The sequence below is a fragment of the Pleurodeles waltl genome, chromosome 6, assembly GCF_031143425.1.
Source record: "Pleurodeles waltl isolate 20211129_DDA chromosome 6, aPleWal1.hap1.20221129, whole genome shotgun sequence".
Taxonomy (NCBI): Eukaryota; Metazoa; Chordata; class Amphibia; order Caudata; family Salamandridae; genus Pleurodeles; species Pleurodeles waltl.
Genome location: NC_090445.1, coordinates 81,002,899 through 81,019,657, shown reverse-complemented (window position 1 = coordinate 81,019,657; position 16,759 = coordinate 81,002,899). Strand labels below are relative to the sequence as shown.

Sequence of the window (16,759 nt, the reverse complement as noted above, 5' to 3'; positions counted from 1 at the left end):
TTGGCCATCCTGGCTAACTGGATGTCCTCTTCACTGGAGTTATCCTCAGTGATTTCAGAGGTGCTGGTCCCTCCTGTGAGGGAGCCAGCATCTCTGACTATTATTGTTGGAGTCAGGGCTTGAGAAGCCCTGTTCTCCCTAGATAGGACTGGTGGGGGGGAATCACCCTCCAAGTCACTATCATCATCCTCTGTGTTGCCATCCACAGAGGGGTTGGATCTATCATACTCTGCCAACAGCTCCTGGAGCTGTAGTTTGGTAGGTCTGGAGCCCATTGTTATTTTTCTTATTTTACAGAGTGACCTTAGCTCTTTCATCTGGAGATGGAGGTAAGGTGTGGTGTCGAGTTCCACCACATTCATATCTGTACTAGACATTATGCTTCTAAAAGTTGGAATGCTTTTTAAGAATCTAAAACTAGTTCTAGAATCTAATTCAAACTTTTACAAAACTTTTAAACTCTAAAAGAAATGCTAACAGGGACTAACACAAGGCCCTAGCAGGACTTTAAAGAATTTAGAAAAATTTCAAATTGCAAAAATCAATTTCTAATGACAATTTTTGGAATTTGTCGTGTGATCAGGTATTGGCTGAGTAGTCCAGCAAATGCAAAGTCTTGTACCCCACCGCTGATCCACCAATGTAGGAAGTTGGCTCTGTATGTGCTACTTCAAAGTAAGGAATAGCATGCACAGAGTCCAAGGGTTCCCCTTAGAGATAAAATAGTGGTAAAAGAGATAATACTAATGCTCTATTTTGTGGTAGTGTGGTCGAGCAGTAGGCTTATCCAAGGAGTAGTGTTAAGCATTTGTTGTACATACACATAGACAATAAATGAGGTACACACACTCAGAGACAAATCCAGCCAATAGGTTTTGTTATAGAAAAATATCTTTTCTTAGTTTATTTTAAGAACCACAGGTTCAAATTTTACATGTAATAGCTTGTTTGAAAGGTATTGCAGGTAAGTACTCTAGGAACTTTGAATCATTACTTTAGTATGTATACTTTTCACATAAAACACAATAAGCTGTTTAAAAAGTGGACACAGTGCAATTTTCACAGTTCCTGGGGGAGGTAAGTTATTGTTAGTTTTAACAGGTAAGTAAGTCACTTACAGGTTTCAGTTTTTGGTCCAAGGTAGCCCACCGTTGGGGGTTCAGAGCAACCCCAAAGTTATCACACCAGCAGCTCAGGGCCGGTCAGGTGCAAAGGTCAAAGAGGTGCCCAAAACACATAGGCTTCAATTGAGAGAAGGGGGTGCCCCGGTTCCAGTCTGCCTGCAGGTAAGTACCCGCGTCTTCGGAGGGCAGACCAGGGGGGTTTTGTAGGGCACCGGGGGGGACACAAGTTAGCACAGAAAGTCCACCCTCAGCAGCGCGGGGGCGGCCGGGTGCAGTGTGGGAACAAGCGTCGGGTTTCCTTCGGTTTTCAATGGGAGACCAAGAGGTCTCTTCAGCGGTGCAGGCAGGCAAGGGGGGGGCTCCTCGGGGTAGCCACCACCTAGGCAAGGGAGAGGGCCTCCTGGGGGTCACTCCTGCACAAAAGTTCTGTTTCTTTAGGCGCTGGGGGCTGCGGGTGCAGGGTCTTTTCCAGCCGTCGGGAAATGGAGTTAAGACAGTCGCGGTCAGGGGGAGCCTGGTGTTTCCCTCTGCAGGCGTCGCTGTGGGGGCTCAGGGGGGACAACTTTGGTTACTCACAGTCGTAGAGTCGCCGGAGGGTCCTCCCTGAGTTGGTTGTTCTCCACCAGTCGAGTCGGGGTCGCCGGGTGCAGTGTTGCAAGTCTCACGCTTCTTGCGGGGAGTTGCAGGGGTCTTTAAATCTGCTCCTTGTAACAAAGTTGCAGTTCTTTTGGAGCAGTGCCGCTGTCCTCGGGAGTTTCTTGTATTCTTCGAAGCGGGGCAGTCCTCAGAGGATTCAGAGGTCGCTGGTCCCTTGGAAAGCGTCGCTGGAGCAGGGTTCTTTGGAAGGCAGGAGACAGGCCGGTGAGTTCTGGGGCCAAGGCAGTTGGTGTCTTCTGGTCTTCCTCTGCAGGGGTTTTCAGCTTTGCAGTCCTTCTTCTTGTAGTTGCAGGAATCTAAATTCTTAGGTTCAGGGAAGCCCTTAAATACTAAATTTAAGGGCGTGTTTAGGTCTGGGGGGTTAGTAGCCAATGGCTACTAGCCCTGAGGGTGGGTACACCTTCTTTGTGCCTCCTCCCAAGGGGAGGGGGTCACATCCCTATTCCTATTGGGGGAATCCTCCATCTGCAAGATGGAGGATTTCTAAAAGTCAGAGTCACCTCAGCTCAGGACACCTTAGGGGCTGTCCTGACTGGCCAGTGACTCCTCCTTGTTTTTCTCATTATTTCTCCTGGACTTGCCGCCAAAAGTGGGGGCTGGGTCCAGGGGGCGGGCATCTCCACTAGCTGGAGTGCCCGGGGGCATTGTAACACGAAGCTTGAGCCTTTGAAGCTCACTGCTAGGTGTTACAGTTCCTGCAGGGGGGAGGTGTGAAGCACCTCCACCCAGAGCAGGCTTTGTTTCTGTCCTCAGAGAGCACAAAGGCTCTCACTGCATGAGGTCAGAAACTCATCTCAGCAGCAGGCTGGCACAGACCAGTCAGTCCTGCACTGAACAATTGGGTAAAATACAGGGTGCATCTCTAAGATGCACTCTGTGTGCATTTTTTAATAAATCCAACACTGGCATCAGTGTGAGTTTATTATTCTGAGAAGTTTGATACCAAACTTTCCAGTATTCAGTGTAGCCATTATGGAGCTGTGGAGTTCGTTTTTGACAGACTCCCAGCCCATATAGTCTTATGGCTACCCTGCACTTACAATGTCTAAGGTTTTGCTTAGACACTGTAGGGGCATAGTGCTCATGCACCTATGCCCTCACCTGTGGTATAGTGCACCCTGCCTTAGGGCTGTAAGGCCTACTAGAGGGGTGACTTACCTATGCCACAGGCAGTGGGAGGTTGGCATGGCACCCTGAGGGGAGTGCCATGTCGACTTAGTCATTTTCTCCCCACCAGCACACACAAGCTGGCAAGCAGTGTGTCTGTGCTGAGTGAGGGGTCCCTAGGGTGGCATAAGACATGCTGCAGCCCTTAGAGACCTTCCCTGGCATCAGGGCCCTTGGTACCAGGGGTACCAGTTACAAGGGACTTACCTGGGTGCCAGGGTTGTGCCAATTGTGGAGACAATGGTACATTTTAGGTGAAAGAACACTGGTGCTGGGGCCTGGTTAGCAGGGTCCCAGCACACTTCTCAGTCAAGTCAGCATCAGTATCAGGCAAAAAGTGGGGGGGTAACTGCAACAGGGAGCCATTTCTTTACAGCCCCAAATACAAATGCAGCCTCAACCACAGATACAGCCTCAACAGTTACAGCAATCAGTGCCCCAAATACAGTATGGGCCACAGCAGACAGTGCAGCCCACCTTGCAGCACCAGAACTTACAAGGAGGGATAACTGTCAGGGGAGGGAACCCATTCCAGCAAAACTACATGGGAGGATATGCCCAATGAAGGTGCCCAAGGAGAAGTCTCATGTATCCAGTCTTATCGGTAACCCACAGGCCAGATGAGGAACCCACTGTGATGGTAGCCATAAATGACAAGGAATACACCTTTCTCATCGACACTGGGGCCACTAGGTCCTGTATCGGTGAGAAGGGACTGCCATTGTCAAATTTATCAATGGACACACAGGGCTTCTCCGGGGCTGTGATGAGGGTTCCATTCACTAAACCTGTGGAGATGGAAATAGGGGGGAGGTATGTTGATGGATGTTTCTTATTCTCCCCAAATGCACCAGCTAATCTGCTAGGACGTGATCTCATGGCAAAATTAAACATGACTATTCACTTTGAAGAGGATGGGACTATGATCTGTTCAACACCTGGAGTATCTAGTACACGCATCATGACAATGGTTACACACCCCCCAGATGGTAACCAAGTTAGAGCCAGACCTGTAGACATTTTAGCCTTTACTAGAGCAGTGTACACCATCATAGCAGAAACAGCAGAACTGACAGGGAAAATAGTTGAATTACCCAAAAACGTCCTCTTTAGATGACAGGGCCCCTGTTTTGAAACATTAGACAAAAACCTAATTCTGGAAATAGAGGATCTAGAAGTGTCCCCCACCTATGGGACCCTGATGGCAAGTGACCACACTGGTGTGATGTGGGCATGTGTAATCTTTTGTGATCCCAACATGCAGGTGGGCGACATATCAGATGACCAGTTGTTTGCTGATGACTTTAGAAGGACAGAGATTGTTTTTCAAAACAGTGTACCTTTACGCACCACACTGGAGACAAGGCCTGTGATACCAATAAATGTCTCCAGTCCTATCAAAGATAATGACCTTGCGCAGGTACCCTCTAACTTATGGACAAAAGGCCCTTATGATGTAGGCCTCGTCCGCACAGCAGTACCATTCAGAATAACTTTGAAGGAAGGAGCAATACTGCCAAGAGTGAGACAATATCCTCTATCCAAAGAAGCAGAGGAGGGCATTGCACCTGTTATACAGGCATTGGTGGAGCAGGGAGTCATATACCCAGGTGTATCCCCCTGCAACACCCCAATTCACCCTATAAAGAAGGCCAAGGGAAATTTGTGGCGCATGATTCAAGACCTGCGCCCCCTTAATGACATAGTGATACCAGAATTGCCTGTAGTACCTTATCCTTCCATCATCCTAACCAACATACCCCAAGATGCTAGGTACTTTACAGTCATAGACTTGAAGAACGCATTTTTCAGCATTCCCCTGCACCAAGACAGTCATTATTTGACTGCATTTTCCTATCGTGGTTCACAGTACCTGTATTCCAGATTACCTCAAGGGTACTGTGAGTCCCCTAGTGTCTTTAACATAACGGTCAAGAATGACCTCGCCAATTTTCAATGTGACAGCACAGTCTTGCAGTATGTTGATGACCTACTAATCTGTAGTCTAGCAGAAGAGTAGTGTAGGAAGGACACTGTGTCCCTGTTGTGCACCCTTGCTCAAAGAGGTTACAAGGTAGACAGGGACAAATTACAGTACTGCCAGGAAGAAGTTCAATACTTGGGGCAACTACTATCAGCATCAGGCCGTAGAGTTATGCCAGGGAGAGCAGAATCCATTCAGCAGATGACAGAACCTGAGACTGTGAAAGGAATGCAGAAGTTCCTAGGCTTATGTAATTATGTCAGACAATGGGTTTTTGACTACAGTACTTTAATATCCCCACTACTTGCATCTATCAAACAGGCAAAAACACAGAAAGACAGGATAACATGGACTACGGAGATGAAACAAACTTTCAGTAAGATAAAAACAGAAATAACAAATGCACCAGTGTTAGGAACACCAGACTATACCAAAGAGTTTTTTCTTTTTTGCCACTGTAATGGCCAGGTGATGATGGCTGTCCTCACCCAAAAGTATCCTTTAGGCCACAAACCAATTGCATATTTTAGTGGCCTACTTGATTCTGTCATGAAAGGTCATTACCCTTGTGAACAATCACTAGCCACAGCAGCCTTTGCAGTAGAGAAAAGTGCTCCCATTGTCATGGGTGCACCCTTGACACTGTATGCTGAACATGCTGTGTTTGCAATAATCCAGAAAGCTAAAACAACACTAACAACACAGAGAGTATCAGGCTATGAGATAATACTATCATTACCATCCTTGAAGGTGGTTAAATGCCACACAGTCAATCCTGCTACCTTCTTTGCACACCCCATTTCAGACACTGACGATGATGCCCATTATTGTGCACATATACTCCAGATGAGTGTAGCCAAGCAACAGAAGACCCCATTCCAGGTAGTGTTGTGTATTTTGTGGATGGATCTTCCACAATAGATCAGGACACAGGGGTAAGACATACAGGTGCTGCAGTGGTCAGAGCGATGCAGCACAACTCTTCAGACACACTGCAGATAACTGAACAGATAACTTTGCCATCTCAATATTCAGCCCAGGCTGCTGAATTAGTAGCTTTAGTGGCAGCCCTCAAACAAGGGGAAGGAGAAACAATAACAGTATACTCTGATTCAGCCTATGTTACTACAACAGTGCATTCCAGCATTATGCGGTGGAATAGACGGGGATTTCTCAAGTCTGATGGAAGCCCTGTCATGCACCGCCCCCTTTTAGAGGACTTGATACAAGCTTTAACACTGCCACACGCAGTTGCAGTAGTGAAATGCGCAGCCCACACTAATGCTCAGGATTTTGTGTCCCGTGAAAATGCCCTGGCAGATTGGGCAGCCAAAGATGCAGCAACACACCCTCTTAGTGATACACATACCACAGTTTTGTTAGCTAGTGAAACATTGACATCTTCAGACTCTTTGAATGCATCCAGACATTACACAGAGACAGCTCACCTGCATATAAGAGAGATACAAGAAAATGCACCAGAACATGAGAAACAGTTGTGGGAAGCCAGAGGATGCACACAGACAGGAACAGATTTAATATACAGACAAATATCAACAGGGAAGCCTGTCATGCCCCAAGCATTGCTACTTATAGCTCTAAACCAGCTACATCTTCCTTCACATACTGCTAGAGACAATATGTCCCTCCAAATACGTCAGGATTGGTTTGTCCCGAACTTACATGAGATGATTACAATGTACATACACACCTGCACAGTGTGCCAGCAGTATTCACTAAATCCCACATCTAAGGCAATAGCTTCCACAATACCTCGCCCACAAGGTCCCTTTAAGGAACTGCACATTGACAACATTGATATGATTGACAGATGCAATCATTATCGCTATCTGATAGTTGTAGTCTGCCCATTCTCAAGGTGGATTGAAGCAGGATCTTGTGTTCACTGTGATGCCAAATCTGCTGCAAAGTTTTTGATTTGTGAGGTAATACCGCGATGGGGTGTCCCTGAGGGGATCAGATCGGACAATGGCACCCATTTTGTCAATAATATCTTTTCTCACCTCACCACCTTGTTAGGAATAACACATAAATTGTCCTCACCTTATCATCCGCAAAGCAATGGAATTATGGAGCGCCTTAATGGCCTCCTCAAGAACAGAATAAGTAAACTATGTGTGACATTGAAGAAGAAATGGCTATACTGCCTCCCTTTGGCACTCTTTGCTTTGAGAAATACCCCAGGATCAGATCATCATTTAACTCCACATCAAATCGTGACAGGTAGAACAATGAGCACATTTGTGCCATCAACTAGACATAAATTGGAGACTGAGAGTGCACCTGAGGTTGTACAAACTGAAATGAATGAATACATGTCTGAGCTAACCAAAGTTGCAAAGTTCTTCTCTAAACAGGTTACACGTGCAGCCAAGAAGCGCGCCAACGCATCTCCTGCAAAGGATCAACAAACACCATTACCTTTGGGAACTTTAGTATATATTCCCAATTTTGTCAGAAAGTGGAAGGACTGCAAATTCAATGGACCCTTCCCAGTGACAGACAGCACAACTACAGCAGTGAAAGTCCAAGGCCACAAACTATGGTACCACCTCCAGGATATCGGCCTGGCCCCAACCATGCCATCCATCCCTTTGGACACCGAGCAGGAAAAAGAGGGGGGAGAACAGGAGAAGCAACCGGAGTAAAGCCTCCCTCTAAAGCTTCAATCTTAGACAATTCTTCTTTTCAGTTATGTATTTTATGTTTGTTTTTCCTCCTCGTTGCACTGATATTGCTGCTTTTAGCCCTTGGATATTTAATTTTTTTTGATCCTATATCAATTACTACACGCATGCGTAGAACTGTTGATAATGATACTGACCATCACCCTCTCCATATTGCTTTGTTTGACAATGTGTGGTATCAGCACATGCACAGTATAGGCACATCCACATCCAACACCAGTTGTTATGTATGCTCTCTCATCTCCCATGCTGCTGGAGTAGATAACTTACATCTCCCTAAAGAGGTATCCCCAAACATTACACATTGTCTCCTGCACCTATTTTTATGCAGAATGAAAGCACAGCTACAGCTAACTCACGTTAGTCCTGCTACTGCACGAGTTAACACAACTAGATTTGACACCACCCCAGAAGTCCTACAAGTCCTGACAGAAAAACAAGAGATAATGGAAGAGATATCAAGAATGAAGGAAGCAGGGCAAACAATGTTTCACCCAGATTGGGAAAAATGGGTATTACGTCGAGGTATTTTTGGAAGGTCTTACCCATCATCTGAATGTAGCAACTATTTAGCTGAACCACTGCCCCCTGATTGCGCAGGCAGGCCAGTTCTTAGTATCACAGGATCAGTATTTGCCCATGATAAATGGCATACCGAGGCCAAGTTCACATGTAGAGCAATATCATTATGGAATGGTACCAAGACACAAGGTCCACTAAGCTTTAATAAGATAATAGGTCAATGTCAGGAAATATGGGATGCGAACATACAGAGATATACATGGACAGTGACTACCATACACCCTAGAATAGCAATGAAATTAACACATTTTTCTCTTTGTTTCAGAGGGAAAGGGACAGTGAAGGTGGGGAGTAACCTCAACTGCAACATCACCACCTACAACGCTGATATGCAGGGCGGCACCTCCAGCCTGATGGATCACTACTGGATGTGTGGGGCCCGGCTCCACATGCAACTACCCCCGAACTGGAATGGCCTCTGTTCCCTAGTGACTTTGCACATCCCCTCCCTGGTAATACCAGGTGTGGACATCTCTCAGTTACATGACCATCCCATGAGCCGTCCAACAACCTTGCTTCACCATTACCGGACAAAACGAGCTGCTGAGTTTCTTGGTACTGAAGTGTGGAAAGATGTTCCACAGGAACACAGACTATTTAATGATGCCCAAATCTTTTTTGGTAGCATCCTACCATTCATTCAGGCGAAGGCAACTGCACGCTGGCTGCAGATCACGCGCTTTGAATTGATGAAGACCATAAATGCAACTGAAGATGGATTCAATGCTATCAAGGAAGAACTTCGAGCCCTTAGGCTGATGATAATACAACACAGATATGTACTTGATTTAATGACGGCCATGGAAGGAGGGGTGTGTAAGAAGATTGGATCGGCCTGTTGTACTTATGTGCCGGCCAATGATGCGGACAATGGGACATTAACTCAGGCCATTCAGACATTGCATGATCTACAAAAGAAAATGATCGATGAGGGGGGTGCCGCTGATAGGTGGTTTGAGGGCTGGTTCGAATGGGTGCCGTCCTGGATGTCGGGGTTGTTCAAGGCCTTGTTGCCTTTGATTGTGTTGTTGCTTTTCATGTGTCTTATTTTACAGGTAATAATAGCATGTTGCAAAAGGATGACAGCTAAATTGGTAGGGACAGAGTAGTGGGTATGGGATGATTCCCCTAATTTCATTAATAGATAGGAAGGTAGGAAACGTAGTTGAATAATCAACTAGAGGGAGGAATGATGTAGGAAGAATAGTAATACATCACATACAAACATAAATTCCCAAAACCCAATACAAGCATTTTAGGCTAGATAGTTGTAAACCAATGTAAGTAGTGAAAGGCTTAATACATGACATGTTTAAAAAAGACAGACTGTGGGTTCAATAGAAAAGACAGGTCATATTTAGGACAAACAAACACTTATTAGTTAGGAAATATATATACATGCTGCATTGTTAAGTTAGCTGTGCTGAAACACACAAGAAGCCCCAGCCACATTAGAATTAGAGTTTTTCTTTAAAGCTGCACCAACTGTTGCTTTCATAATGTTCACTCAGCATGAACAGGGTGGAACAGAAGGGTGTATCCTTCCTTAGCACAGGGGTCCTAAAAACCACAAGTCATTCATATCGTGTTAAGGGGAACTGTGTAAAGGGTCAGATAAGTAGTTGCAAGGCAGGGCTACCATGAGCAGCACGCAACATATAATTTCTTGTTGTGCAAAAAGATAGATATGGTGAATGACGTCAGTGTAACTTACCCACCCATGAGGCCAACAAGTGCATGTGCTTCTTTCCAGAGGCACCTCATTATCTTATCTGTACTGCTTGTAGTTGCTTACGTCAATGGTGAACTCTTCACCACAGTTTTTTGTAGTTTTTACAGTATAAATGCTACTGGTGTTTGAACCAGAACTTTGAACTTCAGTCATGGCCTCTATGTTGAGACTGCCTGTTGTTCCCAGCTGAAAATCGATTAAACCTATATTATTGTGTCAAATTGATCTGTCTCATTTTGTTAACAGATTTCCCTCTAACAAATCATAACACCAGCGGGGATGAGACCTTAAACTCCTCTTTTTGAAAGGATGGGGGGGGGACAGAACGGACCGTAGCGGACTCCGAGCTCGCTGTAAGCACGGGCGGCTCAGGCTAGGAAAGGGCGCAGGAAAGGCTCAGCCTAGGGCTGCTCCCAGCGGCGCCTCCCAGGGCGGGAAGTGCTGCGTTGTGTGGAGTCCTGTGGGAATCGTGAGGCAAACTGCAGGATGTGTGTGTGTGTAGTTTTAAGCCTCAGCAAAATATCTGAAAAAGGTGAGAGTTAATGTTAAACCCGAAAATGGAGAAACCTTTAAAAAGCATCACGCCCAACATGGGGCTCGAACTCACGACCCTGAGATTAAGAGTCTCATGCTCTACCGACTGAGCTAGCCGGGCTGCTGTGCCTATGTCATTTCACACACCCTCTGTGTGTTCTTTGTGAGGAAGTAGTGTGTGGTTATCCCAGGAGGCCCCTTTGTTTCATTTTCTCTGCTGCTGACTCGACACAGGCACCTTTCTCTTTCTCCATCTCTCGCTCTACCCCAGTCTTATGTCCCCATCAGTCTCTCTGGAGCTCACTCTGGTACATACATGCATCTGTCCTCTCAACCTGTCTCTGGGCACATACTTAAATGTCCAGTAGAGAACAGTGTGAACTCTCCCTGTTTCGCGAGGTGGCAGTCAGCCTCCAGAGACGTGTTCCGGAGGCTGCCGGAATGGCCGAGCGGTGTAAGGTGCCACATTCAAGAGCAATATCTTCCCCAGTCCCGTGGTCAAATCCCGCTGCTGACATAAAGTAGTTTTCATACCTACTTTAATCATAACACCAGCGGGGATGAGACCTTAAACTCCTCTTTTTGAAAGGATGGGGGGGGACAGGACGGACCGGAGCGGACTCCGAGCTCGCTGTAAGCACGGGCGGCTCAGGCTAGGAAAGGGCGCAGGAAAGGCTCGGCCTAGGACCGCTCCCAGCGGCGCCTCCCAGGGCGGGAAGTGCTGCGTTGTGTGAAGTCCTGTGGGAATCGTGAGGCAAACTGCAGGATGTGTGTGTGTGTAGTTTTAAGCCTCAGCGAAATATCTGAAAAAGGTGAGAGTTAATGTTAAACCCGAAAATGGAGAAGCCTTTTAAAAGCATCAAGATTAAGAGTCTCATGCTCTACCGACTGAGCTAGCCGGGCTGCTGTGCCTATATCATTTCACACACCCTCTGTGTGATCTTTGTGAGGCAGTAGTGTGTGGTTATCACAGGAGGCCCCTTTGTTTCATTTTCTCTGCTGCTGACTCGACACAAGCACCTTCCTCTTTCTCCATCTCTCGCTCTACCCCAGTCTTATGTCCCCATCAGTCTCTCTGGAGCTCACTCTGGTACATACATGCATCTGTCCTCTCAACCAGTCTCTGGGCACATACTTAAATGTCCAGTAGAGAACAGTGCAAACTCTGCCTGTTTCGCGAGGTGGCAGTCAGCCTCCAGAGCAGTGCTCCGCAGGCTGCCGGAATGGCCGAGCGGTGTAAGGCTGTGAGAAAGTAGCCTCTTTCTAGCCTTGTTACCCCCACTTTTGGCCTGTTTGTGAGTGTATGTCAGGGTGTTTTCACTGTCTCACTGGGATCCTGCTAGCCAGGGCCCAGTGCTCATAGTGAAGTCCCTATGTTTTCAGTATGTTTGTTATGTGTCACTGGGATCCTGCTAGCCAGGACCCCAGTGCTCATAAGTTTGTGACCTATATGTATGTGTTCCCTGTGTGATGCCTAACTGTCTCACTGAGGCTCAGCTAACCAGAACCTCAGTGGTTATGCTCTCTCTTTACAAACTGTCACTAACAGGCTAGTGACCAATTTTACCAATTCACATTGGCATACTGGAACACCCTTATAATTCCCTAGTATATGGTACTGAGGTACCCAGGGTATTGGGGTTCCAGGAGATCCCTATGGGCTGCAGCATTTCTTTTGCCACCCATAGGGAGCTCTGACAATTCTTACACAGGCCTGCCACTGCAGCCTGACTGAAATAATGCACACATTATTTCACAGCCATTTTCACTGCACTTATGTAACTTATAAGTCACCTATATGTCTAACCTTTACTTAGTAAAGGTTGGGTGCTAAGTTACTTAGTGTGAGGGCACCCTGGCACTAGCCAGAGTGCTCCCACATCGTTCAGGGCAAATTCCCCGGACTTTGTGAGTGCGGGGACACCATTACACGTGTGCACTACACATAGGTCACTACCTATGTGTAGCTTCACAATGGTAACTCCGAATATGGCCATGTAACATGTCTAAGATCATGGAATTGCCCCCTCTATGCCATCCTGGCATTGTTGGTACAATCCCATGATCCCACGGGTCTGTAGCTCAGACCCGGGTACTGCCAAACTGCCTTTTCAGGGGTTTCACTGCAGCTGCTGCTGCTGCCAACCCCTCAGACAGGTTTCTGCCCTCCTGGGGTCCAGCCAGGCTTGGCCCAGGAAGGCAGAACAAAGGACTTCCTCTGAGAGAGGGTGTTACACCCTCTCCCTTTAAAAAATGGTGTGAAGGCAGGGGAGGAGTAGCCTCCCCCAGCCTCTGGAAATGCTTTCATGGGCACATTTGGTGCCTATTTCTGCATAAGCCAGTCTACACCGGTTCAGGGACCCCTTAGTCCTGCTCTGGCGCAAAACTGGACAAAGGAAAGGGGAGTGACCACTCCCCTGACCTGCACCTCCCCTGGGAGGTGTCCAGAGCTCCTCCAGTGTGTTCCAGACCTCTGACATCTTGGAAACAGAGGTGCTGCTGGCACACTGGACTGCTCTGAGTGGCCAGTGACACCAGGTGATGTCAGAGACTCCTTCTGATAGGCTCCTTCAGGTGTTGCTAGCCTATCCTCTCTCCTAGGTAGCCAACCCCTCTTTTCTGGCTATTTAGGGTCTCTGTCTCTTGGGATTCCTTAGATAACGAATGCAAGAGCTCATCAGAGTTCCTCTGCATCTCTCTCTTCACCTTCTGCCAAGGAATCGACTGCTGACCGCGCTGGAAGCCTGCAAAACTGCAACAAAGTAGCAAAGACGACTACTGCAACTCTATAACGCTGATCCTGCCGCCTTATCGACTGTTTTCCTGGTGGTGCATGCTGTGGGGGTAGTCTGCCTCCTCTCTGCATTAGAAGCTCCGAAGAAATCTCCCGTGGGTCGACGGAATCTTCCCCCTGCAACCGCAGGCACCAAAGAACTGCATTACCAGTACTCTGGGTCTCCTCTCAGCATGACGAGCGAGGTCCCTTGATTCCAGCAACTCTGTCGAAGTTACTCCCACAGTCCAGTGACTCTTCAGTCCAAGTTTGGTGGAGGTAAGTCCTTGCCTCCCCACGCCAGACTGCATTGCTGGGAACCGTGACTTTTGCAGCTACTCCGGCTTCCGTGCACTTCAGGCAGAAATCCTTTGTGCACAGCCAAGCCTGGGTCCAGGGCACTCTAACCTGCATTGCACGACTTTCTAAGTTGTCCTCCGGCGGCGTGGGACTCCTTTTTGCAACTTCGGGTGAGCACCATTTCACTCTTCTTCGAAGTGCCTGTTCCGGCACTTCTGCATGTGCTGCCTGCTTCTGAGAGGTCTCCTTGTCTTGCTCGACGCCCCCTCTGTCCCCAGACGCCATTGGCGACATCCTGGTCCCTCCTGGGCCACAGCAGCATGCAAAAACCCTTGCCACACAATTTGCAGCTAGCAAGGCTTGTTGGCTGTATTTCCACAGGAACACACTTCTGCACGACTATCCACGGCGTGGGGGATCCATCCTCCAAAGGAGAAGTTTCTAGCCCTTGTTGTTCCTGCAGAATCCTAAGCTTCTACTGTCCAGTAGCAGCTTCTTTGCACCCACCGTTGGCATTTCTTGGGCATCTGCCCATCTCCGACTTGCTTGTGACTTTTGGACTTGGTCCCCTTGTTCCACAGGTACCCTCGTTTGGAAATCCATTGTTGTTGCATTGCTGGTTTGTGTCTTTCCTGCAGAATTCCCCTATCACAACTTCTTTGTCCTTTGGGGAACTTTAGTGCACTTTGAACTCACTTTTCAGGGTCTTGGGGTGGGCTATTTTTCTAACCCTTACTATTTTCTAATAGTCCCAGCAACCCTCTACAAGGTCACATAGGTTTGGGGTCCATTCGTGGTTCGCATTCCACTTTTGGAGTATATGGTTTGTGTTGCCCCTCTCCCTATGTGTCCCCATTGCATCCTATTGTAACTATACATTGTTTGCACTGTTTTCTAAGACTATACTGCATATTTTTGGTATTGTGTACATATATCTTGTGTATATTTGCTATCCTCATACTGAGGGTACACTCTGAGATACTTTGGCATATTGTCATAAAAATAAGGGGGGTCATTCTGACCTCGGCGGTAAAAGGCAGGTACCGCCGGTCAGAAGACCGCCATAACACCGCCGCGGCCGCGGTAAACCGCCACGGTCATTCTGACCCACAACTGCCAAACCGCCAAAAACCCGACCTCCACTGAAGGCCGCCACATCAGCGGTCAGCGATAAACTGGAGATGACCAAATCTCCACCGTCACGCCAACAGAAATACGCCCATGCCATTACGACCCACGAATCCACGTGGCGGTTATTCAAACGCGGTATTCCATTGGCGGTACACACCGCCGCGGTCAAAATACACACCCAGCACCAAAACACAGCCACATTGGACAATTTGAAATACACACACCTGAAACACATACATGCACCACTCCCACACAATCAATACGATATAAAACACACACCCACATCACCCACAAACCCCCACAAATCGAAATTAAGAGACAAGGCGCAATACACATAGAGAGAGCACAGGGAACGCAAACCACTACACACACAGGAACCCAACATCATCACCCACACCACATCCACGCACAAAACACCACACACCACCACACTCATCACCACAAACACCACCCCACACCTCATCCACACCACCCCATGGCACCCCAAAGACACCCCAGGTTCTCGGACCAAGAACTCAGGGTCATGGTGGAGGAAATAATTAGGGTAGAGCCCCAGCTCTTCGGCACACAGGTGCAGCACACCACAATAGCCAGGAAGGCGGAGCTATGGCAAAGGATCGTCGACAGGGTCAACGCTGTGGGACAGCATCCCAGAAATCGGGAAGACATCCGAAAGCGCTGGAACGACCTACGGGGGAAGGTGCGGTCGATGGTGTCAAGACACAACATCGCTGTGCAGAAGACTGGCGGCGGACCCCCACCCACTCCACCCGAATTCACAGCATGGGAGCAAGAGGTCTTGAACATCCTGCATCCTGAGGGCCTCGCTGGAGTAGGTGGAGGAATGGACTCTGGTAAGTCTAATCTCAACTACTACATCCCCCCCACCCCACCAGCATGCCAACCCACACCCCCACCCTCACCCCCAACCCCCATCACACATCCTCCCTGATAATGTCTCACCAGCACAACCCACCCATCCCAACACCAACCCCTGAATGCCAACACAAACCATGGACACCCATCACCTAAGCATGACCACTGCACACACCCATCCCCCCCACAAACCACCCTCACAACTCCTCCCACAAGGGGATGCCAGCACTGGGGGACAAGGGCACCCGAAAATCGCACGCCATGGCACACACAGAACCAATAACCATACTCTTTTACCCCTGCAGGACCCGAACGCCAACACACCGGCCAGGAGGGTCCAGAAATGTCTATCCCACCCCCAGAACAGGCCCCCAGTGATGACAGCAGCTCTGGCGACCTGGAACCTGATGACCAGCCCGGACCATCGGGGACCTCTGGACAGTCGGTTCCCCTCAGGCAGCCACAGGCCACAGCAGACCTACCCCCCTCTGGACACACCAGCACAGCACCCACCCAGCGGGCCCATGCCTCTGTCTCCAGGACAGGTCAAGCAGCGGTAGGTCTACCACTACAGGGCACCCAGGGTAACCCACCACCCCAACAACAACAGGGACCTGGGGGCAGTGGTAGTGGGCACACCGTCCAGGGGACAGAGGCCCAGGAACAAAGGGGAACTGGGAGGGCTGCTGTGCGACAGAGGGAGGACAGGCCTAGGGAACCTACTGTCCAAGAGGCCCTCACCACCATCATGGGAGCGTACCACCACTCCCAAGAGACGATGGCGACGGTCCTGGCCAGGTTCCAGGAGATCCAGGCCATGCAGGAGGAACAGTACATGGGGTTCCGGGAAGAACTGCGCACCATCAGTTCCGCAATGGGTACAATCGTGGTGGCACTCAACCAGATTGTCACCACATTGTGGGACCATGTGGCCCCCCAAAGGGCCCCTTCCACTAGCATGGATGAAGAACAGCCCACCACCTCCGCCGGCGCTAGTGGTCATTAGGCCCCGACACAACAGCAACGGGCCACCCAGACCCCACCCCCTGCAGAACAAGAACCACCCCGCAAGAAAGGCCTGAGATCTAGGAAGAAGACAGAGTAGGATGTCAAGACCCCCGCCAGGCACGGATCCCCCCGGATGTCATCCCACTGTCCCACTTGTTCACCCTGTCCAACCTTGAACTGCCC

At 48.6% G+C, this 16,759-nt stretch overlaps 1 protein-coding gene across 1 annotated transcript; it reads left to right on the top strand.

Moving 5' to 3' along the window:
• Window positions 1–6,728: 6,728 nt before the first annotated feature.
• On the top strand, window positions 6,729–9,542 carry LOC138299245 (syncytin-2-like). The gene is made up of 2 exons (XM_069237377.1): window positions 6,729–7,644; window positions 8,488–9,542. The coding sequence occupies exons 1-2, from the start codon at window positions 7,496–7,498 to the stop codon at window positions 9,329–9,331; spliced, it is 993 nt and encodes a 330-aa protein (XP_069093478.1). The 5' UTR covers window positions 6,729–7,495; the 3' UTR covers window positions 9,332–9,542.
• Window positions 9,543–16,759: the final 7,217 nt, after the last annotated feature.

Excerpts from the sequence above, each read along its gene's own strand:
- LOC138299245 (XM_069237377.1), top strand. The coding sequence starts at position 7,496 with ATGGTACCACCTCCAGGATATCGGCCTGGCCCCAACCATGCCATCCAT. Across the intron at positions 7,645-8,487 it reads TTAGACAATTCTTCTTTTCA|AGGGAAAGGGACAGTGAAGG; the intron begins GTTATGTATTTT and ends TCTTTGTTTCAG.